We start from the raw sequence: 20,704 nt of genomic DNA, 5'->3' as shown, positions 1-20,704 counted from the left end.
GTGACATCAGCATCCCCTCCCTCCTTCCTCTCAGTCCTCTTTGCTCTGCTTACCATTCGGCGTTCCACCTTTCCTTTCCTCAGCATCTCTTCTCTAAGCGATGCCGTGCGTTCTCACGGTGACCACCGGGCCATCCGGGATTTAGCATGTGTGGATTGCAGGCCTAATTCAAGGATTTGCGGAATATTACTCCAAAGATTTTGCTTTCTCTTTACATCCCCTGCTGTTTTGCACAGCTGCGGTTGTCCACCCCCACCTACTCTCTCATCTCTGTGTATGGGAGTTGGGCCTCTGGGGAAGGAGGGAGTCAACCTCCATGCACAATTAGCAATGCCCTACCCAGGCATCCTTTGACCAGCTGGAATCATTTCCACTTCTCTTCATCTACACACCAGAGAAAGTCTAGGATGAAAAGAAGGAACCATGATGCAAGGTAATTATCCATACACTCGTCACGTCCTCTCCTTGCCCTCTTGTGTCTTGCTGGGCCATTAAGGACTGAATTCATCGACGTGCTGTCATGCAATGTGGATGTCTCAGTACACCTGCAGTCTGTGTTGAAAAGATGGTGAAGCATTTTGTTGTCCATCGGTAAGCTTTGTTTAAGGATTGTAAATGTGAATGAGGTGTGGTAAAAAAACAAGATGCTCTGGTGCAATGTAATCCTACTCATGTCTTGACATGTAGGCCTACTGATTGATAATCATTGTGATTGTATGCATCTGCAGATTAACATGTGTGATATGTACAGTAGAGGTGCATCAAATCATTGTCTTAAAAATAGTACCCAAATTAATTGTTTTGAAATATTATAGGCAGTATTTTTTCCAGACTCTTGTATTGCTGCATGAAATGAAAAAGATAATCAACCAAAATTGCTTCACAATCAATTTCAGTTTCTGCTTTTATCTATTGTCAATTTAATATTATGTCCTATTATAGAATAGGTGATGGAAATACATCAGAAAAATAGCTTAACTGACAAATTGATTGAAAATAAGTTTGCTGCAGTTAGTTTTGAAGATGGTGTGTATGTACCCTCTGAAGATGTCTCACAATGTAGTATTTTTCAACTAATTCCTTTCAGCTCATTACTAGATTAAGTCTGAACTAGTTCATTTTATGTTCGAGCTGCTTGTCGATAGTCAACGTCTCTGTCTAACAGTAATTCATCTGGGTTTTTGCATTTTATGTTTTTTTGCATTCATTATTTTCAAAACATTATTGCAGTTTTGCTTCCTGTTCTACTTGCTTATATATATATATATATATATATACACACACACACACACACACACACACACACACACACACGTGTGGCTCTATTTTTGTGACAAGTGCAAGTCAAGTGCGGCAAGTCTGTTATTTCTGAGCTTTATTGAATTCTCAAAGCATTGTACTGGAATGGGTAGTGAAGTTTAAACTTCATGATGCTGATCTCCCTTCCTTTCTTTATATTTGTTCTAGGACTGAAAAAACGAACCAGGAAGGCCTTGGGCTTACGGAAAAAAGACAAGGACACAGAGACGACGTAAGTTTGACATTTGTAAAAAAAAAACACACCAGCCACAATTTAAACTGTTAATCACATAATACAATTGATGTGTCTTTTAAATTCAAACAGGAGCTCACCTGACAAAGAAGGAACAGGAACTGGAAAAAAAGCAAATGTGTGTATACATTTAATTTTATTGTTGAAAAATGATCACTACTGAGTACTTTTCTGCATGCTGCACACAATATTGTGCCACTCTTATGACAAGCTATTATACTGAAAAAAAAGTCGCTGTTCTCACAAGAATTTTGTAAAACCCTTTAATAGAGATGTCTTTTAGATCCCTTTTTTTCTGTGAAGTAGTATGATTTGGCATGGTAATGATATGGAAGCATGATTGTATGGTGGTTTAGATGTTTGCCTCACAGCCTAGAATGCTCAGAATTTAGATTTTGCATTTTCTCCCTTGTATGTGTGGGTAAATTGTCCCTAGGTATGAGTCTGAGTGTGAATGGTTGTCCATCTCCTTGTGCCCTGTGATTGGCTGGCAACCAATTCAATAGTTGGATGGGCTAGGCTCCAGCATCCCCAACAAACCCTTGTAAAGATAAGCGTTACAGAAAATCAATTAATTGAATAGTTAATTCATCAATTCATCCAATTCATTATTTGTCTCAGCCCTGAGACAGAAAAAAATCACACTTGGAGGATCGATGTGTATAGTACATCTCAAAAATATACCTACCAAATGTCATTTTCATGCGTTCAGGAATACAAGAAGGGTAGTAATTTTTGTCAGTGTCTTCACCAAGAAGAAGAACATAAAAAATTAAGTGACTGAGATCAAGAGACCATTCTTTGGCGATTTATTTAAATTACTCCAGTTTACCACACCTTTTGCCCAAAGTCAGATGGGATATTCTAATGCTAAACAGGGTTGAAAAAATAAATATTAGCTCTTTAACAAGCATTGGGAATATCATAGTTTCTCCTTTATGCATTTCTTTATTTGTGCTACATCTTTTACGTTGCGCTTACTTGTTGTCATTTTATACAGAAAAAGACAAACGGAGCACCCAATGGTTTCTATGGGGAATTTGACTGGGACAGATATGTGAGTGTTGACTGTGCACTCTTGTTTTGCTAATATCTCTTTAATTTTTCACTGCACATACAGTAAAGCAAGTGTTTTGTTTTAGTTTTATCAAAGATCAAGCATGTCATGTCACAGAGAATGTTTCCACAAGAATTTAGTCCAGCATTCTTAGGAAAGGCAGATCACAATTTCCAACAGAATTCTTGGGAGAACAGCTGTAATAGACTTTCTCATAATTTCCCATTGTATTCCTTGTCATTTTAGGCATCTCCTGATGTGGATGAGGAGGGGTTTAGCCAACGTCCAGGTGATGAAGGGGATGATATCCTTGTTGCGAGAAATGGCACCATTCATGCTTTTACCATTGTACTACTGGTGCTCACATTCTGTTCCTTGACAAGAATTCACCAGCTTGCACTGGAAAGCAGTTTTTCTCCTCTAGTGATTCCGAGGATGAAGAAGAGAACAGGAAAAAGTTCAAAATCAAAATCAAACCACTTGTGGCGGAGAGTGCCAAATGTGTTCCTCCATCTGTGGATGAGCTAAAAGCCTCAGTTGGAGGTTTGGCGCTCTCTCCGTCTCTGGTGAGCCAAAACGTTGACAAAACTCTTATCTTATGTTAAAGAAAGGGAGGAGAATTTAATAACTACTGTTGTTTTCAATGTGCTTTTTTTTTTTTTTTGCATTCATGATGCTTTCTTGTAGAAGAGAAGTCCGGTAAGCCATTACATGTCTACCTTTGTGGTGTTTAACACAAAAGATCTTTGAAGCTATCTCCTATTTTGCATGATTAGTATTTGCCATTGATTATACAGCAAAACTTGTATAATACCATATGTATTTATGGTGACTGAACTGGTCTATATAATACATAATCATAGGTTCTAGCCTCTTGTGTTGATTTAACAAAAGCTTTGCAGTGAATGTAAAGCGGCACTCTGTGTGCAGTTGATGTACATTTGACTGATTTGTCACTCACTTTCTGACCCAGGTCTGTTCTCTCTTCCCTTTTGCTGGTCTCAGAGACGCAGCCCGGTGAGTTTCCGGCTTCATCTGCAAACTCTTTCAAAGCAGAGACCCCGAAACTCCTCATCTCTTCTGCTGTGCAGAATGTAACCAGACTACCAGCCAGAAAGTTTGTTAAACATTCTCTAAATCTAAAATGACAAAGACTTTTAACAAATGTAACGTCAACAACAATAGTGTGGTGGAGAGAAAAAATATCTCTGGTGCTACTCTATATTTTTAACACAGTGTTCAATACAGAGCACTAAAAACAACTTTAGGTTAAACTTCAAATTTCTAGTTATTAAAAATACTCTAAATATAACAAAATTTAGCCCCTCTAACATGCATTTACGCGCAGAATGACATATTTTCCGATTTAATGAAATGACTGGGGTAAAAATTTAGCCATCTGACTGGCTTTCATCTCAAGTAAATGGCATGTCAAAGTTTACATGTTCAAAATAAATATAATAAAGTGACAATGTGGTGGAAAAAATCGTTTAAACAAAAGTCTGATGATTTTTGTTGTTGATTGTTTTCTAGGGACAGATAAAAAGGCACTTATCATGTAAGTTCGACAATGTTGTTTTAATACTGATTTTACAGAGCTAGTTATTCATATGATGCTTATTATATTTGGTTTTAGGTGAAGAGATTGCTCGACCAAGACGCTCTACTCCCACGCCAATTGCTCCCCCTGACACCCCAAGGTTTTTAAATGTTGTCAATTCTCAAGGCATTTGCAGCCATTGACAGCGATAAAAGTCCAATCCATTCACTCAGAATCCTACCGTTTCACTTGCAAGATCCGAGATTGAATGTATATATGTTTTCACTTTGCAGTGACAGACTACCACAAAATATTCCTACCTTCTTTGGCCTGCCTAGAGAGACACAATACACAAGATATGATGGTATCAGAACTGAAATGAATACATGAGAAGGTCTTACAGAGGAGTCACCCTGTCTTTATTGATTTTCAGTGGTTCCTGCCAATGTCTGGGGAAGATCAAGACCAAATTTGGACTCTCCTCTAAGCAGAAGTTTTCCAACAGGAGGTAATATGTTCATGAACAAACATTCCCAATTGCTCAAATTGACTCAAATGTTCAAACTTTGTTGCAGCTCCTCCTCCACTCCCTCCGAAAAACATTATATCAAGAAGTCAAGGTTATCCTTCCTATTCTGCTGGTAAATAGCATTGCAATGAACTTAATTCTAACACAGTGATCAAAGTTTTAATTGTTTTGTCTTGTTTTACCAGTCGATTTACCCAACGGAAGAGCAACTCGCAGTTCGGCTCCTATCTACCTGAATGTCCTGTCCCCCTCCCTGGCCCCTGACCTTGATGATGTGTTTGGCCCTGTGGGAAGTCCACGAACCACAGAGGATGGCATTTCTAGCAGATGGGTCACCTTCACAAATGAAAGACCTCCGCCACCAGATGAACCGGCGCCACCCCCTCCACCAGACTCTCCTGCCCCAGACACCCCCTCGTCAACGTCGTCGACTCCAACAAGCCTATCACCTGGACCACCCCCTAATGAACCCCCACCTTCACCTCCATTCTTCTCTACTGGCTCTTTCTCCCCGTTGGACTCCCCCCCTTCCATCACACTCGGACCTCCTCCTCCAGATGAACCTGCGCCTCCACTGCCTCCTGACTTCTCTCCCACTAGTTCGCCAGCAGTCTCCCTTGATGAGGAGGCCATAGATGAGGAGGTGCTGCAGTTTGCACATTTTCCACCCACTCCATTATCAATTAGCCCTGTGCCTCCTCTGCCGGCGGAGAGAAGATCCCCACGAGTCGGAGTTTTATCGACCTTAGTTTTGGGAGCCGTGGGGGGAAAAATGACTCCAGAGGGAGCACACCTAAGAGATGATGTACCAGAATTCACTGCTTCACCTAGAGAGCTAACACCGAACTTCCGTGGAACACCACCTCCTCTTCCTCCTACCATATATCGATCTATAATGTCTTCCCCTGGGCCTTCCTCAGGTAGCTATGAAGATTTCATTAAAAAAAAACATTTAACTGGGTTTTGCTGGGTCATTCCAGAATAACTCTCCTATGTATCCCAGACCCGTCTTCGCCAGCCCGTTCGGCCACGCCACTGTCTCAAAGCAGTCCAGTCCCTCCTCCTCCCCCACCGCGGCCCTCTTCACGGCCAAAATTGCCTCCAGGAAAACCAATCACAGACCTGGTTTGTATGGCGTAACCTACCTAATTTCTTTGATCTGCAATATACATTTCTTTCTGTGAATGTATTCAGTAAAATACAGTCACATAATATGACTCATTCTGTGATTCTGTTGTTTTACGCACTCAGACTCGTCCCTTCAGCCCACCAGTAGCTGGAAGCCCTCCACCTTTTGCCCCACTGGCTCGAGCAGAGAGCTCTTCGTCAATCTCCTCCGTGACGTCACAAAGCGCAGCATCCACGCCAACCTTAGGCCGGGACCTTAACATTTCCAACACAGGTGCCTGTGGGTTTATCCAGCTTGCCGATCCTTGTGTGGTCCGTTCACCGTCATGTTCATTCATTCACTGTTCTTTCCCTCTCCCTGTGTCTGCCCCCCCTCAGAGGCGTCACAGCCTCTGGTTTGGTTTGACCATGGCAAGTTTTATTTAGCTTTAGAGGGTGAGTCAAGTCAGAATGTGCATTGTACTTTCCATATCGTCCTCATTGGTCATCCCTTCCTAAATCTTACTCATGTAACTTTCACTTGGACTTTTTTTTTCAGGTTGACAGTATCACTGAATATATCTTTTGTCTCATTTAGGATGTTCCAGAGGGCCCAGCCCGCTTACCATGGGACCCCAAGACACTCTGCCCGTGGCTGCTGCCTTCACAGAAACTATCAATGCCTATTTCAAGGGAGCTGACCCCACCAAGTAGGTCCACATTTTGCCACAATAAATGGCATAACTCTTGTATATGTAATTGATTATTTTCTTTGTCATGTATTTATTTCATCATTATTTATTCGGATAAGGCAACTGAGGTCAGATATGTGGGAGCTCAAGTCTTGTGGCCTCCAAATTATTTTGCAGGGTTGTGTTTGTTTTATTACATGATCATCATTTCTCAGCGCTAAAGTCGTTGTGATGTGAATTCTGGTGTACAGACCGTCTTAGTCTTAGCCTTGCCTCAGACCCAATTCCCTAAAGTATTGGATTAGAGGAGTTCCATATCAGAATAACAGAGAGAGTGAAAAAAATGCAAATATAAATAAAGGGTGACTGAGAATTCTTACAGTGAACCAGTTTTTTCCCCCTGCTGTTTTTAGGTGTGTCGTGAAGATCACAGGGGAACTGGTCCTCTCCTTCCCAGCAGGCATCACCAGGCATTTTGCCAATCACCCAACTCAACCCATTCTCATTTTTAGTATCAGCAACTACACCCGACTGGAGCAGGTCCTCCCCAACCCACAATTGCTGTGCTGGTAGGCTTATAAAGCAAAATAAATGCAAAGCTAAGTTTGTCGCAGCATTCAAAAACCTGATTGAACAAATTCTGTTTCTGTCTGTTATGCTTTTAGTGATTCCCCAACGGACAGTGTAGACACCAAGGAGTTCTGGGTGAACATGCAAAACTTGATGAGTCATCTTAAGAAGGTGGCAGAGCAGAAGCCTCAAGCGACATATTACAATGTGGATATGATCAAATACCAGGTATTTGGTATCTGTCTAACCACTCATTAAATAGTCCATCCATTCAATTATCAAATACTCTCTTCTCTGTCTCAGGTGGCAGCAAATGGGATCCAGTCCACTCCCCTCAATCTTGCTCTGAGCTGGCGCAGCGATGCCGATAACACAGACCTCAGAATAGACTATAAATACAACATGGATGCAATGACAAGCCCGGCTTCGCTCCACAACGTTCACTTCATGGTTCCAGTGGATGGCAGCATAGCCAAACTCCACACTATGGTCCCAACTGCCACCTGGTAAGACTTTTTCTTCAGTGTTTTTTTTTATTAGCAGAAATGCTGTTTGGATATGCCTGAAGATGGAGAGACATCTGGGTAGTAGATGTTCAATCAAGTTTGAATTGGGATTTTTTTTAAAGGAATCCTGAGCAGCAGATGATACAATGGAAGATTCCTAGCCTTTCTAATAGATCTGAAAACGGAGGTAGGTTATCTTTTTGAGTCCTTTCAAAAATCCCATTTACATAATTGTAGTCCTACTCTGTGGTGATTCTATGTCCTATTTCTTTGGTGTAGGAGTCGGGGCGCTCTTGGGCCGCTTCCAAACAACAGAGGGTCCATGTAAACCGTCCCAATTGGCAGTCCACTTCACCAGTGAGGGCAGCACAATGTCCGGTTGTGATATCCAGCTGCTCGGAACCGGCTACCGGCTATCCCTAATAAAGAAGAGATTTGCTGCAGGTCAGTGGGGCCAATTGTAACCCGTATATATACAATTAAAATAGATATCCATTAATTAATTTTCCATACTTCTTATGCAAGTGTCACAGGGGCTGCTGGGAGACACATTGAATTGGTGGTCTTAAATGAAAACAAACAAGTTCTCTATACTTTTTCCTTTTTTTTCTCTTTAGGAAAATATTTGGCGGATAATTAGTGGACCTGCCTAAGAGCAAAAAACAGTGGAAGCCGGTTTCTGATGAAGAATCTCTCGTTGGTTTCATTCATTTTGGGAATGAGAGCATCCATCCGAGACGGTTGATGAGTGTATGCAAAACGTTTTGCTGGTTACTTGAAACACTTTTGGTCCCTCCAGGAGTGAGATCTTAATGAACTCTTTGTTGCAGATCCATACAGTGATGCAGCCAAACGTCCCTAATTTTTGTCTTACTTGTTGTCTTTGTAAATTTACTGTAAAAGATCATAGATTATATATTTAAAATCTAAACGTGGGAAATCTGCTAAAAATGTCTATAATAGGGTTCATTCAAACTGCATTCCGTTAGACCTTATCAACTCATTGGATACCATGGCAGGGATAGACAAATGAGCGTAAAGATTACTGGATTAGATGTCTACTGCCGTCAGTCATAGGTAATTAGTTAAAGAATAAAAAAGATCTACCATAATTGTTACTACCTTCTTCCATCCTATTTGGTTTTAATGACTTGTCATTGTCTTGTATTTTTCAGTATGCATCCTTTGGAATGGGATAACAACAATCATGCACTGCTTTTGCAGAATAAATGTTATTTGTTTGAACTTGTCTCTTAGCTAGGAATACATTTAAATAGACTCTGGAAGTGTGCTCAAACTAAAACTCATTTGAGATTAAGGTTCTTGTTTAAAAATTTTTTTTTGCTGTTTTTCCATTCATTTTCAAGAGTTGTAGTATGTCAGTTTGACGTTAGACACTGTGGGGCATGTGCAATGCAAAAAACAAAACAAAAAAGAAATAACTATGAGGACCTTAGCTGCATGGAATTGATGATTTTTCTTGTTTTTTTCCCACCACATTTTATTGTCTTATTGGGCCTTAAGATAAATAAGGGTAGTGCCATATAGTGGAAAAAGGGAGGTTGTAATACTGCATTGAGAAAATGCAATGCTGCTTAATCTTAAATGGAAGGCATGGTTTAACTGATAGACATCTAAGAATTGATGAATGTGTGCCAGAAAAAAAAAGGATTGAATATTCCTGTTTCTGCTTTAACTGTCTTTATTTTAACCTTGTCCATTTTCTAATAGCAATATATACAGTGAAATATTTAAGTGTAAAAAGTGTAGATAAAGAGATATGTTTCAAATATTTCTCTAAGGAATACAAATGTGTTTGTGCTTGTTTATTGGTGTCATAAGGAACAATACCATTTATCTTCATCTATTGTTTACCATGTGGGAAAAAAAGTATTAGTGTCCATGAATAACTCCAGTGCTGCATGAGCTTGCATTGTTTTTTTCACCATTTGTTTCAGTGTGATGCTCCTCTATGTCAACGAGGTTATAATGCAGTGTACTGTTGTAAAAACATGATATGAATTAATATACAATTCTCTCCTGGTTTCCTATATAGAAACTTGTCAATTAATTCGGCATGTCGTGGTCATTTTACTCACAGTATGCTGGACATGTCTGACCCTCACACAAAGCACCTGTTTTTAATTTGATTATTATTACTATTATTATTTTGTAGCATTTGTATTTCAGCTTCATTTTCAGTGTCAGTGTTGGTTATGACTGATTCAAATTGCTTTATTTGCCTTAATTTTAAGCAGATTGAACATGATGTTTTCAATGGCTGTATGTCTTGAAATAAACACAGAATTATGCAAACATTTAATGTACATTTCCCATCCAAAGATTTGAAAAGCAAATATGCGGAAAAGTCAATATAATGTACTGGGTTTACTTGGGTAATAAAGAAAAGAAAATATCAGTTTTATTTGTTTTTGTACACTTCTTCATTTAAATTTGATCACCTGCTCCACTTCTTGGCTTTTCATTTCAAATTGAAATTTTGAACTTGGTTTAAAGATAATTTGGTGTCAAAATAATCTTAATCATAAAACTAGATTTTTGTGAGTAGATGGGATGCAAGATGGCTGTCCATTGTTTACGTCGCCGACTCTCCCTATGTGATGGGGTTTCGTTGCCATGACAACGGAAACATCAAACTTCCCGGAGGACTCGTTTTTCTTAAAAGGCCAGGCACCAAAGAATCATTTACATGTTTAATCTTTACATGTTTAGATAAGGAAATTTTCGTTTTAAGAAGATGTCTGAGGTGCAGAAAGACAAAGCTGCCCGAAAAGACAAGAAAACTAGCAGGGTGCCTTCTGAGGGAAGTCACGGAGTCAAACACACGCCCGGCAAGACCAAGGAGTAAGTCCACGCTACAGTTCGATATATTCTGATAAAACTATATTTCATGTCTGTCCTTTTAGAATAATTCTGAAACTTGTCTTTCAGCTCGTTAAGCAATGTTTCCTGCATAGATGAACACCACGACGCCTTGGTTGTCACGCTTGAGAACACCTACCAAATAGGTAGATTTACATTTCAAAATAAAAATAACAATAATATTCACACCGACATGCCAAAATGTGGGGTAAAGCAGCAAGGCATAGCATTTTGTTGTTGTTGTTGATGATGATGTCACAAATTCACAATTTACCAAAGTTCACCACAAGAGGGCGCCAAAAACACAATTTCATGCGTAAAAATATTTTTAAAAATGCAACTGTATATTATTTGGTTTGTAGTGTTGTGCTGCCTTTGAGATACTATGAGTATAATCACCTTGATGTTGAATATTTTTTCTATTGATTCTAGTCTCTCGATCAAAACGACAGACAATGTATTCAAGTGTATTTGAACTGAATTGAATGATTTTGTCATTATAAGTACTATTTTGGTATAACAGGACCTCACAAACGCTTCCCCACCCCTGCTATCTTGGCAATACTGAAGGACGTCCTCCCTAGCTACCTCGAAGAGGAAAGATATGAAGTGGAGTGGTCACGGCAAATGTCTAAAACCTTATGTGAGGTAACCAAGTAGTTCAAGTAGGTCTTTCTAACTATAAGCTCTAATTCCAATCGGTATTGGTCCTTTCAGGTGATACGAGCCCGTACGAAGGACCTCATGATCCGCAGATACAAGATAGTAGTCTTGGTTAACATCGGTCAGCTGGCTGGGCAGAGCATGCAGATAAGCAGCCGTTGTTTGTGGGACCCGGTAACCGACACGTTTGCGTCATGGTCCTTCAAGAATACGTCACTGTATTGTGTGGCCAGTGTTTATGCAGTTTACTTTGAGTGAAGAAAGAAGAAAAAGTGTTTAGCATGACTGCTCAAAGTTCTCACATCAAGAATTCAACCTTGGACTTTGACCTTCATGTATGGAGTTTGCATGTCCTCTATGTGCTTGTGTGGGTTTTGTCCGGGTAATCCAGTTTCCTCCCATAGCACAGAAAATGCATGACTGATTGAACGCTCTAAATCATTTTTAGGTATGAGTATGTGGATTAATGGTTGTTTGTCTTATCGTACACTGCGATTGGCTGGGTATTTACTGCCTGTAGTTAGTTGGGCTAGGCTCCAGCACCCCTGTGGTCATCATGAGGTTGTCCCATTCCTTGTGATTTGGATGCAAACAATTCCAGGTGTTCCATCTCACCTCCCATACTTTGCTGGGATAGGCTTCTGCACCCTTGTGAGGATAAACATTAAGGAAGATGAATGAATAATAAAGATAAAATGAGCAATTTTCAGTCTCTCTTTATTTGCAATGAAATGCAGGATTTTCACATCATCAGTGTAGAATATATAGAGGCAAGAAAATAATTAAATGTGTTCTCAGTACTCTAAATAAATTGATGGTTCCTGCCACTTTAAATGGATTGGACGTATATCGTTGTCATAGATAAACTACAAAAATGAGTTTAGTTTGAAGTAGGCCAGAATGCAACACTGCTTCCGGCCAGATCTGGTGGGAAATCATTACGGCGATCCCACCGAAATTGAGCAGTATTTAAAAATGTGGTTATTATTGTTACGTGTTTGGTGAATGAAGGTCTTTGTTTCGTTTGTGACCGAGCCATGACGCGCGGTCGTGTCCGCTCAGAATGGCAGATTGGTCGGACTCGACGCTCGTTCATCAGTCCTTGACGGTTCTGTTGGGTTCTGGAGTTCAGGTGGGCGGGGTTTTCGATCCGGGTACTTACGTGACCCTGCAGGAGACCAAACATGGCGGAGGTAAGAAAGTCAAGTAAATAATCGGGGAAAAAATACCAAAATATGTCCAGCCGAAAATAAAGCTATCATCCGAATATTCGCGTCGTGTGTTTGATTTGTTGCAAATACAGCTAACCATCAGCACATCGATCGCGTTTTTAAATAGATCCAATTTATTCTTATATTGACGTGTTTAGTAAACTTCGGATTTGGCTAACGTTAGCTGTGGTGTTAGCGACTTTGCGGTTTTGTTCGGGAACATTTCATTTTCCCGCACAACCTATTCGGGGGAAATTTACCATCGGGGTGTTGTGTTTGTGTGGCTTTTTAGGGAGGATTTTACCCCATCTCGTTTGTGTGCGTGCAGTGTCGTTGTTAGCACGCGGAACTTAAAAGGCTTGACGTGCTATTTTAAATGGAATTAGCGTTTAAATTCGAATAGAGTTCGGTTTCGAAAATGCACACGCATCACTTATAGTGCAAGTAAAATATGATTTTTGCCCCCGATCTTTGTGTCCAATTAAAAGTGCTAACAGTTTTCTCGGACCACTAAGTGGCAGGCGCGCTTTTTGTGGACGTCATTTGGCCAAAATAATGCGCATTGTTCTAATATTTCTAGTGAAATTACTCTTGATGTTCACTATATTTGTCTTTTCTTGCAGTCCTCCCTTGGGAATTCAAGCCCAGGTATGTGACGTTATTTTATCAAAAGTTAGTCCTTTTAAAATGTGCTAAACTGAATTTGCAATCGATGGCGATGGACGTCCAATCCATCTTTTTTTCATGTCCAAGGAAGAAACATCTCTCAAGGTGGTTAATTAAAAGAAAAATTACATAAAAAGTGGTTAATTAAAAGAAAAATTACATAAAAAGTACAATTAAATTATTTGTAATAGATTAACTATACATAAAAAGTAAATCAATAAAAAAAGGTTTCATTTAAAGAATAGTAACTTGTCCTATATAGATAGGGTCATTGTGGTGCATTCACTGACATTTTGCCAAAACTGAAAAACTAAATATTCCCATAAAACTGACATTATACATGAAGATACAACAAGACTTGTTGACAAAATAACTTTTTGTTTTTCAATGAAACATAGCTTTTCTGTTTTATCAAAGCTGAAATCTGTGGATCAAGTAAAGTCGCTACAATAAACACTAACTGCACAGACTGCAATAAATGTATTTGTATTTTCTTCATGCCTTGGTTAATCAAAGTATTTCCTTTGAAGACAAGTGCTATAATTAGATATGCATCAAGGGAGCTTATCTATTTAGTTAGTGGGCTAAGTGGTTATAGCTGCGTCGAGCCAACTCACAATTATTCACCGGACATGTTCCTTTTATTAGCAAGAGAAGTGCATGCTACCATTTTATTTGCTTTGGTCAATGTAACATCCGGTTTTGGAATTGTTATGTTGATGGAATAGATCACACCCACATTTTAATTTATATCTTGCCCACCTTATTTTGAATTCATCTCTAGTTATTTACCATTAGCTCAATGGTATCTGACACATTGACTTTTTAAAGCCGCAGTGTACCTTATAATTAGTTATCAATCCATTTCTATTGCTGGCAAGTTAAAAGAAAGTGATAAGATGGGAAAAAAATCAGACAACTATTAATAAATGTGTTTATGTTGCCTAATTAGGGGGCTCGGTGGCTTCCGTCGACCGTGACTTCGACCCATCAGCGGACATGCTCGTCCACGATTTTGACGACGAACGGACATTGGAAGAAGAAGAAATGCTCGAAGCCACCGATGACACTAACGCCCACGAGATTGAAGATCTTGCACGCGTGAGTTCTGATATTGTCTCCCATCTTTCTTTTTTTGTTACCATCCGTGTATCGCAACCAAAATTGTCGCCTTATAGGAAGGAGAAATGCCCATCCACGAACTCCTGAGTCTTTATGGGTATGGCGGCGCATCACCTGCGGATGAGGATGAAGAGGAAGACGAAGAAGAGGACGAAGACGACGATGAGGACGACGAGCTAGATAATGACGAAAGCAGCAGAGGCACCGTAGAGCTCAAAAGAAATGCAGTGCGTCAATCTTGTCGTTGGTTTGTCGTCAGCGCTTTTAAACTCAGGATTCAATTTCATTTTTAAGGATGAAGAAGTCGTGAAAAACTCTGGGGCGCAAGAGGACGAGGCCACGGAGAACGCCGATGGCCGTACGCGTTCTGTACGGGTTCTCGGCACGTCGGAACTTATTCGTCCACAGAAACATAAATACTTTGAAAGTAGGTCATCCCGGCTTTTTGAATCAACACTTTTTTAATACAATGTATGACAAATCAGTATGTTTGTCAGGTAATAACGATGCAGAGGAAGAGTCCGATGAAGATGAGGATTATGTTCCATCAGAAGACTGGAAAAAGGTGTTTAATCATTCTTTACTGAACTGCTCTCTTTTTTTAAACACTCAAGTTGACTTGAATTGAAACAATCATGTGTGAAATCACAACAGGAAATTATGGTGGGGTCTATGTATCAAGCAGAAACCCCTACTGGACTGTGTAAATATAAAGATAATGAAAAAGGTAAGTGATCCCAAAATGAACCCAAGTCATTCTATGGAGCTGAATTTGAGTCCCTTCTCTATCTGGATATTTGTCGCCTAGTCTATGAAAATGACGACCAACTATTGTGGAACCCCGAGTGTTTACCTGAAAATAAAGTGGTGGCATTCTTGATGGAGGCATCAAGACGTACGGGAGAGGAAAGAGGTGTCGACGCTATTCCGGAAGGTTCCCACATTAAAGACAATGAACAGGTGAGCCCGGCAAAATGTAACCCAGATAAAAATGTCATGGTATGCCGAACAGACAATTTCCTGTCACTTTAATTGCCACTAATACTAAACTATGACCCTCAGGCATTATATGAACTGGTGAAATGTGAATTTGATACAGAAGAAGCTTTAAGAAGACTGAGGTTTAATGTAAAAGCAGCCAGAGGTAAGTCTGTCTGAAACTGAGAAACATATTTGGATGGCAATTGGACTGTTTAAACACTCTTTTTTTTTTTTCTATGCAGAAGAACTTTCTGTCTGGACCGAAGAGGAATGTAGAAATTTTGAACAAGGACTAAAATCCTATGGAAAAGACTTTCATTTAATACAGGCCAACAAGGTAAGTTCATAGTTAATGAACCACAACCAAATTCTTAATTATGTCCCCCTCTTTCAGGGTTTTCGCCTTTAAAATTAGCAAAGCCTGGCGGACCGTCAGGCTTATAAAGCCTTTTATTCCACATTTCTGAATCTTAAATACCATGAGGCTGAAAACCAAAGTGCGGTTTACAGTTTCTATTTATGTAGAATTCAATACTAAACATTGGATAGATTTGATTACCTTTGAGCATCATTTTTTGTGTCCTTGTTTGTATTGTCTTGACAATTGTAATAATGGTTATTTCATGTCTTGCTGAATTAAATCTTTCAGGTGAGAACTAGGTCTGTAGGAGAATGTGTGGCCTTTTATTACATGTGGAAGAAGTCTGAGCGTTATGATTTCTTTGCACAGCAAACCAGACTTGGAAAAAGGAAATACAACCTTCACCCCGGTGTCACGTAAGTTTCCTTTTTCTGTAAGACAACATGGATCCCTTATTTAAAATATTCACCAAAAAAATCGGCAAATTTGGTCCAATAGAAGCTCAACAAAAATGGTTTTCTGCATTGATGAATAAATTACTCATTTGTTTATCTCAATGGTCGCCATTGACTGCAATAGACACCCATCTGTCCAAATTGGGGTTTGTAACGTGGCTGTACACCGCTGTCTGCCTTTTAGAGACTATATGGACAGGTTACTAGATGAGACGGAGAGCGTGGCCTCCAGCAGGGCGACGTCGCCCCCGCCCACCACGTCCAGCAGCAGCGCTAGCCATTCGGAGAGGGAAGATAGCAGCAGTCACAACGGTGAGCTAGCAGGGCTGCAACTAGTGATAATACACTTTATATTCCAGTCCAATGTGGCTTATAGTGCAGAAAATCCGGTACCATCACAATTTAATAATGGCAATGGACGATAATAAATCATAAACTAGTTGTATGCAAATGAATATTGAGCCAAAATGAATGACCACTCCAAAAATGTACATTATCACAACTGTATTGTATGAAGTTTTTAGTTAATAACAAAAAAAATACCAGGCAAATTATGTGAATTCAAGTTTGAAAAAAAGTTGCTGGTTGATATTTTTCCTCTACATAGTGTTTATATAATTTAAATGTAACATTTTTAAAGATTGGCCTATTTTTTTTTTGAAGCAAGAATAGCAGCAATCATTAGAAATGACTCAACTCAATCAAAAGCTAGATATATAATGATAGATTTTGATTATCGATGAGTTGTTGCAGCCTTATTGTTTTGTGAATCAAAAGCGTGAACGTGCGGTTAAAAGAAAAGCACCTGCTTAACAATGTTTCTGACAGGTATCGCGGCTCACACTCATCTAGGAGACGGCACCCACGGCGTCCAGGAGCATCAAGTGAAACGGGAACCCGATCAGTCCAACGGCCCGTCCGGTGACGGTCCCCTTCCCCCATCGGACAACAATTCCAACGGATGCAGCCACCCGGGCTCGCCCAGTCGAGAGCAAAATGGATCCCCTGAGGCTCCCGCAGACCAAAGAGACACGGACGAGGCCGTGCATGACATGCCGGCTAAGAAGTTCAAGATGGAGACGGAGCTTTCGGCCCCCAGCCAAGCAGAAGCCGCCACCACGACGCAGGAGAATTAAAGACCGCCCATTTTTTTCCTGGTGAGAAATGCGTCGATCGTGTCTCGGTGACCGTCCGGTAAGACGAGCCGAACCCCAAAAAAAACCTGCAGTCGATACTCTAGGTGGCGCAAGGTTGCGACTCGTAAGGTTTATCGAGCGCATTCGTGTAGCTGTGAACTCTAGTAATCGCTCGACTGACTGACAGCATTTTGCCAAGAATCTCTCTTTTTTTTTTCAAATGAAACAAAACAAACAAAAAAAATCCCATTAATATTTTTCTACACAAGATATTTATATTTTTTAACAAAAGTCTATAATGGGTATTTGCTTTTTATCAAGCCATTTGAACATTGGTGAACGGCAGAGTTTTAAAATGACGTCGCAAGTTCACTTTAGTTGCACTTTCGTTGTACATTTCTGTGCTTGTCAAGAAGAAGAAGGCAGCAGCAGAATGACAGAATTCACTCAGAAATAAACCAACACAGGTTTGTTTGTGTCTCGCCGCTGACATCAGTGATGTCCTGTATTGTAAACGCTTTTTTAAAGGGGGGATCTTTAGAGAACAGGCTTCCTTGCTTTTACTTTTTCTTTAACTTGTCAGAATGTCAATGATTTTAAGCTTTGTATAGATTTCTTACATCCGCTGGTACATTCTTAACCGTCTTTGTTTCCGTTCTTCCTCTTGCTTTGCTCACGAGCACATTTCTTGAAATATACATCATATAATTGAAGACGTAGACATTCCAGTTGTTCTTTTTGACCCAGTTCATTTCAAAGCATTTAAAGCACAGTGTTTTGCTCGAAAGTTTTTTTTAGAGTTGATTTGAGCGGGTGCTAACCTTCAGCCATGCCGCTAATTCAGTGAAGTTGCCTTGAAATCAATTTGCTTCGTTTTAATTCACACTCCAGACTTGAGGTCGTTTCTTCTCAGAGTACATTAGAAGCCACTAGTGCTGTTTTTAAGTGATGTTCAGCTTGCTCCCTCTGTAAATTACACCTGAATAAAAACAAATGCTTTACTAGGTAAAGGCTTATATTTGAAAAAGTAAGCTGCTTCAAATAATAAAACCACATGTGGGTGGTTTGCCTTTGTAAGGGACAGACCAAATTACTTTGAACATTTAAAAAAATATTAGCAATTAAGATAAATAGTTATAATTTCATACAATGTGATTAAAAGCTGAATTAATAACATTAAAATGAAGGAATTTTTTTTATGGGGTGCCATTGATGGCGATAGATGTCCAATTTATTTTAACTGGGGGGACTAGTTGTGAATTTGCGTCTTAGTGTAAATGTCTTAGTATACATAGTCAATTTTTTAAACAAAACAAGACAATTTTTTAACAAATAAATTTTAATGTAAATGGCCTATACTTTTAAAATGAAAAAGTATATTTTCCCCCAAAATTCCTTCCCATTCATATTTTTTAAAGCCCTTTTTATAACAAATTAAAACCTTAGCATGGTCTAAATTTATTTTACAAAAATAGACTTACTATACTTGGTCATTTTTATAACAATTTAAAAGAAAGTTATCAATCATCATTAAAAGGATGATTAATGATAGGCATAAAAGATGATAACTGCAAGTTGTTTTTCTTCAAGGTAGGTCAAGGAATTCATGCTGTTTCTGTTTGAAGTATAGAAATATTTGGCGTTAGTATACAGAAACATGAAAATCAAGTATTTAGTCATTTAAGTATTGAAGACTGTCTTACTTGCTCGCTCCTGAGCAAATGTAATGAAAGAGTACACAAGGCTGCCTGCAATACTTTTGGGACAGAAAGAGGACATTTTTATAATTCAGGTTTATATTAGATGACATTTAAAAAAATATAGATTCTTTTCTTATTTATTCCTGGTTACAGGACAAGGAACATTTCACAGAAACTGTATATTTTAGTATATTATACCTTGACATCCTCATTTCAGCTTACCTTATGTGCAGCCCAATAAAATTAGTCCAGGAAAAAACATAGTCTCCACCCAAAACCATCCCAACGTAGGTCACCACAATATTCTGCAAAAAAATCCAATCGCTTTACAATTGCAAGCATCACACTGTCTTTGGACCGTCTCGTTTTACCTTGATGCATCCCACAATAGAGGTCGTGAGGGCTGAGTTGCACTGTGTACACAGCATAATGGAGTACATTAAAACGAACCTGGTGAAGAATAACCGACAAATAGAATAAGTGTTTGGAATGACGTACATTAATAACATGTTGTCATAGTTACCCCATCACACAGGAGAGGACAAACTGCACCACAAACAGCCGGTCGGACCACCCGTCATACTCCAAACTCTGAAATGTATATGCCAAGTCTCAGCATTCCAATTGTAAGTAAATGAGGGTTTATTTGAATACTCTTGAGTACACTTAACTAAAAACAAACCATTTTCAAGTCTCCGCTGTAGCACGCATATGCTGCAGTGGGTAAAATCATGATCAAGGCGTTGTAATAGAGAAGTCCAAATTTGCCCAAATCCTGTGAGAACAGTCAAAATATGCAAAAGGACAAAAAAAAAAGAAGCCGTGCTCACCTTTGCGTCCAGTTTCTGCTTCATGTAAGCGCCACCGGCCGCCGTCAGCACGTTGTTTAACATGATGAATGTGTAGCCCTCCAGATCAAACGCCAGGTCGGTGCTATAAAAAATGTGAATCAATACATCGTATTTTCAGCACTATAAAGCGTAGTGACCTATAAAATGCGCTTTAAAAAAAGGTATCGATTTTTGTTCAAAGAATATACCATACATGGAAATATTTCATTTTGGCTTCATTTTTCCTTAAAATGTGTCAAAAACTTGTTTATTATTTATAATTGTCTATTACTATAATGGCATTTTGAGACCATGTTTTCCGCACTATAAGGCGCATCTTCAATGTATGGTCTATCTCAAAATTTGTTTCATATATAAGGCATAATATTGCAAAAAGTGTGCTGTAGGTGTATGAGTAGTAATGGTTGTTATCGATCCAGTAGATAGAGCTATAGTAGTAGTAGTGGGCTGTGTTATAGGTCCACATTATTAAGCTGCAGTAGTAGTGGTGAGCTGTGTTTTAAATCCACTATATTGACCTGCAGTATTAGTATTAGTGTTATATATTCACTGGAACTGGGGTGCCAATTGATTCTGAACATTTGTGTATTTTAGATGCGCATCATAGTGCGGAAAATACAGTACATCAAATATTTACTTAAATGAGATGGTGCAGTCACATTTGGGATGACAATGACAACTCACCTGGCTGCTACCAACGCGCCAAAGATCATAGTGAACACAGTGGTTTTGATGGCCATTGGGTAGGTCTTTCTGATGACCAAATTAAAGGGGACGCTTAGTCAAATTGTTGACACGTTCATGTGTTTCTGGTTTTGGGACTCGCCTTAGCAAGATGCTTTCACACAACATGGTGAAGAGGATGCTGAACCGCCTCAAAACTGTAAACATGGGTAAACTAAGAAAAAAAAACAGGTGTCAAGAAAGCTGCATTGGGTCATGATGTATGTTTGTCAGAAAACAACCTGAGTCGTTGAGTCCCAAACAATCCTGATATCTGATTCCCAGCATGCAGTAGAGGAAGTGGAAATATCTGCAGGGAGGAAAAAAATGAATACACAGATTGCTTTCACTGAATCCCCTTTTTTTTCTCAACATGTGATACTAAAATTGACACCACCT

At 39.3% G+C, this 20,704-nt stretch overlaps 4 protein-coding genes across 7 annotated transcripts in view; 3 read left to right on the top strand and 1 right to left on the bottom strand.

Moving 5' to 3' along the window:
* Window positions 1–51: 51 nt before the first annotated feature.
* Window positions 52–9,972, top strand: LOC144201791 (SH3-containing GRB2-like protein 3-interacting protein 1). 2 transcript variants are annotated; one of them, XM_077724562.1, is made up of 24 exons: window positions 52–433; window positions 1,468–1,531; window positions 1,625–1,670; window positions 2,553–2,609; window positions 2,856–2,913; window positions 3,000–3,175; window positions 3,297–3,308; window positions 3,615–3,626; window positions 4,143–4,167; window positions 4,246–4,309; window positions 4,443–4,513; window positions 4,583–4,657; window positions 4,725–4,790; window positions 4,864–5,598; window positions 5,682–5,803; window positions 5,930–6,080; window positions 6,185–6,241; window positions 6,384–6,495; window positions 6,891–7,046; window positions 7,143–7,275; window positions 7,351–7,553; window positions 7,676–7,740; window positions 7,833–7,997; window positions 8,171–9,972. In XM_077724562.1, exons 1-24 carry the CDS (start codon window positions 424–426, stop codon window positions 8,191–8,193), a joined length of 2,658 nt encoding a protein of 885 aa, XP_077580688.1. In that variant the 5' UTR covers window positions 52–423; the 3' UTR covers window positions 8,194–9,972. The 2 variants fall into 2 exon arrangements, with proteins under 2 accessions (XP_077580688.1, XP_077580690.1); XM_077724564.1 differs by lacking the exon at window positions 6,185–6,241.
* Window positions 9,973–10,203: 231 nt separating this feature from the next.
* On the top strand, window positions 10,204–11,802 carry LOC144201756 (dynein light chain Tctex-type 5-A-like). The gene is made up of 4 exons (XM_077724518.1): window positions 10,204–10,418; window positions 10,506–10,582; window positions 10,960–11,084; window positions 11,154–11,802. Exons 1-4 carry the CDS (start codon window positions 10,312–10,314, stop codon window positions 11,355–11,357), a joined length of 513 nt encoding a protein of 170 aa, XP_077580644.1. The 5' UTR covers window positions 10,204–10,311; the 3' UTR covers window positions 11,358–11,802.
* A 189-nt stretch (window positions 11,803–11,991) lies between these two features.
* Window positions 11,992–18,213, top strand: mier1b (mesoderm induction early response 1b, transcriptional regulator). Of its 3 annotated transcripts, none has more exons than XM_077724220.1 (13): window positions 11,992–12,292; window positions 12,934–12,958; window positions 13,929–14,077; window positions 14,155–14,325; window positions 14,393–14,525; window positions 14,584–14,663; window positions 14,753–14,825; window positions 14,907–15,058; window positions 15,161–15,242; window positions 15,322–15,416; window positions 15,810–15,856; window positions 16,080–16,207; window positions 16,724–18,213. In XM_077724220.1, exons 1-13 carry the CDS (start codon window positions 12,284–12,286, stop codon window positions 17,029–17,031), a joined length of 1,452 nt encoding a protein of 483 aa, XP_077580346.1. In that variant the 5' UTR covers window positions 11,992–12,283; the 3' UTR covers window positions 17,032–18,213. The 3 variants fall into 3 exon arrangements, with proteins under 3 accessions (XP_077580346.1, XP_077580344.1, XP_077580345.1); XM_077724218.1 differs by having other exon boundaries at window positions 15,729–15,856; XM_077724219.1 differs by having other exon boundaries at window positions 11,993–12,292; window positions 14,596–14,663; window positions 15,729–15,856.
* Window positions 17,820–20,704, bottom strand: part of LOC144201515 (nucleotide sugar transporter SLC35D2-like) — a 3,774-nt gene continuing 889 nt past the window's right edge. The window contains exons 3-13 of the mRNA XM_077724221.1: window positions 20,703–20,704; window positions 20,548–20,615; window positions 20,409–20,480; window positions 20,267–20,335; window positions 19,562–19,664; window positions 19,414–19,506; window positions 19,255–19,322; window positions 19,103–19,181; window positions 18,954–19,036; window positions 18,735–18,787; window positions 17,820–18,646 (exon numbers count right to left, since the gene is read on the bottom strand). The exon at window positions 20,703–20,704 is cut by the window's right edge and continues 85 nt beyond it. Coding sequence (XP_077580347.1) covers window positions 18,636–18,646; window positions 18,735–18,787; window positions 18,954–19,036; window positions 19,103–19,181; window positions 19,255–19,322; window positions 19,414–19,506; window positions 19,562–19,664; window positions 20,267–20,335; window positions 20,409–20,480; window positions 20,548–20,615; window positions 20,703–20,704 — 701 coding nt within the window. The 3' untranslated portion in view covers window positions 17,820–18,635. The remainder of the gene's footprint in view (window positions 18,647–18,734; window positions 18,788–18,953; window positions 19,037–19,102; window positions 19,182–19,254; window positions 19,323–19,413; window positions 19,507–19,561; window positions 19,665–20,266; window positions 20,336–20,408; window positions 20,481–20,547; window positions 20,616–20,702) is intronic.

Source organism: Stigmatopora nigra, chromosome 9 (assembly GCF_051989575.1).
Source record: "Stigmatopora nigra isolate UIUO_SnigA chromosome 9, RoL_Snig_1.1, whole genome shotgun sequence".
In the NCBI taxonomy this organism is placed as follows: Eukaryota; Metazoa; Chordata; class Actinopteri; order Syngnathiformes; family Syngnathidae; genus Stigmatopora; species Stigmatopora nigra.
Note: the sequence above shows the minus strand (reverse complement) of the source record. Positions and strands in the feature narration are given on the sequence as shown.

Coding starts and splice junctions, on each gene's coding strand:
- LOC144201791 (XM_077724562.1), top strand. Junction 4,658..4,724: donor CAGAAGTTTTCCAACAGGAG/GTAATATGTTCA, acceptor ACTTTGTTGCAG/CTCCTCCTCCACTCCCTCCG. Junction 5,804..5,929: donor GAAAACCAATCACAGACCTG/GTTTGTATGGCG, acceptor TTACGCACTCAG/ACTCGTCCCTTCAGCCCACC.
- LOC144201756 (XM_077724518.1), top strand. CDS start 10,312: ATGTCTGAGGTGCAGAAAGACAAAGCTGCCCGAAAAGACAAGAAAACT. Junction 10,583..10,959: donor TGAGAACACCTACCAAATAG/GTAGATTTACAT, acceptor TTGGTATAACAG/GACCTCACAAACGCTTCCCC. Junction 11,085..11,153: donor TGTCTAAAACCTTATGTGAG/GTAACCAAGTAG, acceptor TGGTCCTTTCAG/GTGATACGAGCCCGTACGAA.
- mier1b (XM_077724218.1), top strand. Junction 12,959..13,928: donor CCTTGGGAATTCAAGCCCAG/GTATGTGACGTT, acceptor TTGCCTAATTAG/GGGGCTCGGTGGCTTCCGTC. Junction 16,208..16,723: donor AGATAGCAGCAGTCACAACG/GTGAGCTAGCAG, acceptor TGTTTCTGACAG/GTATCGCGGCTCACACTCAT.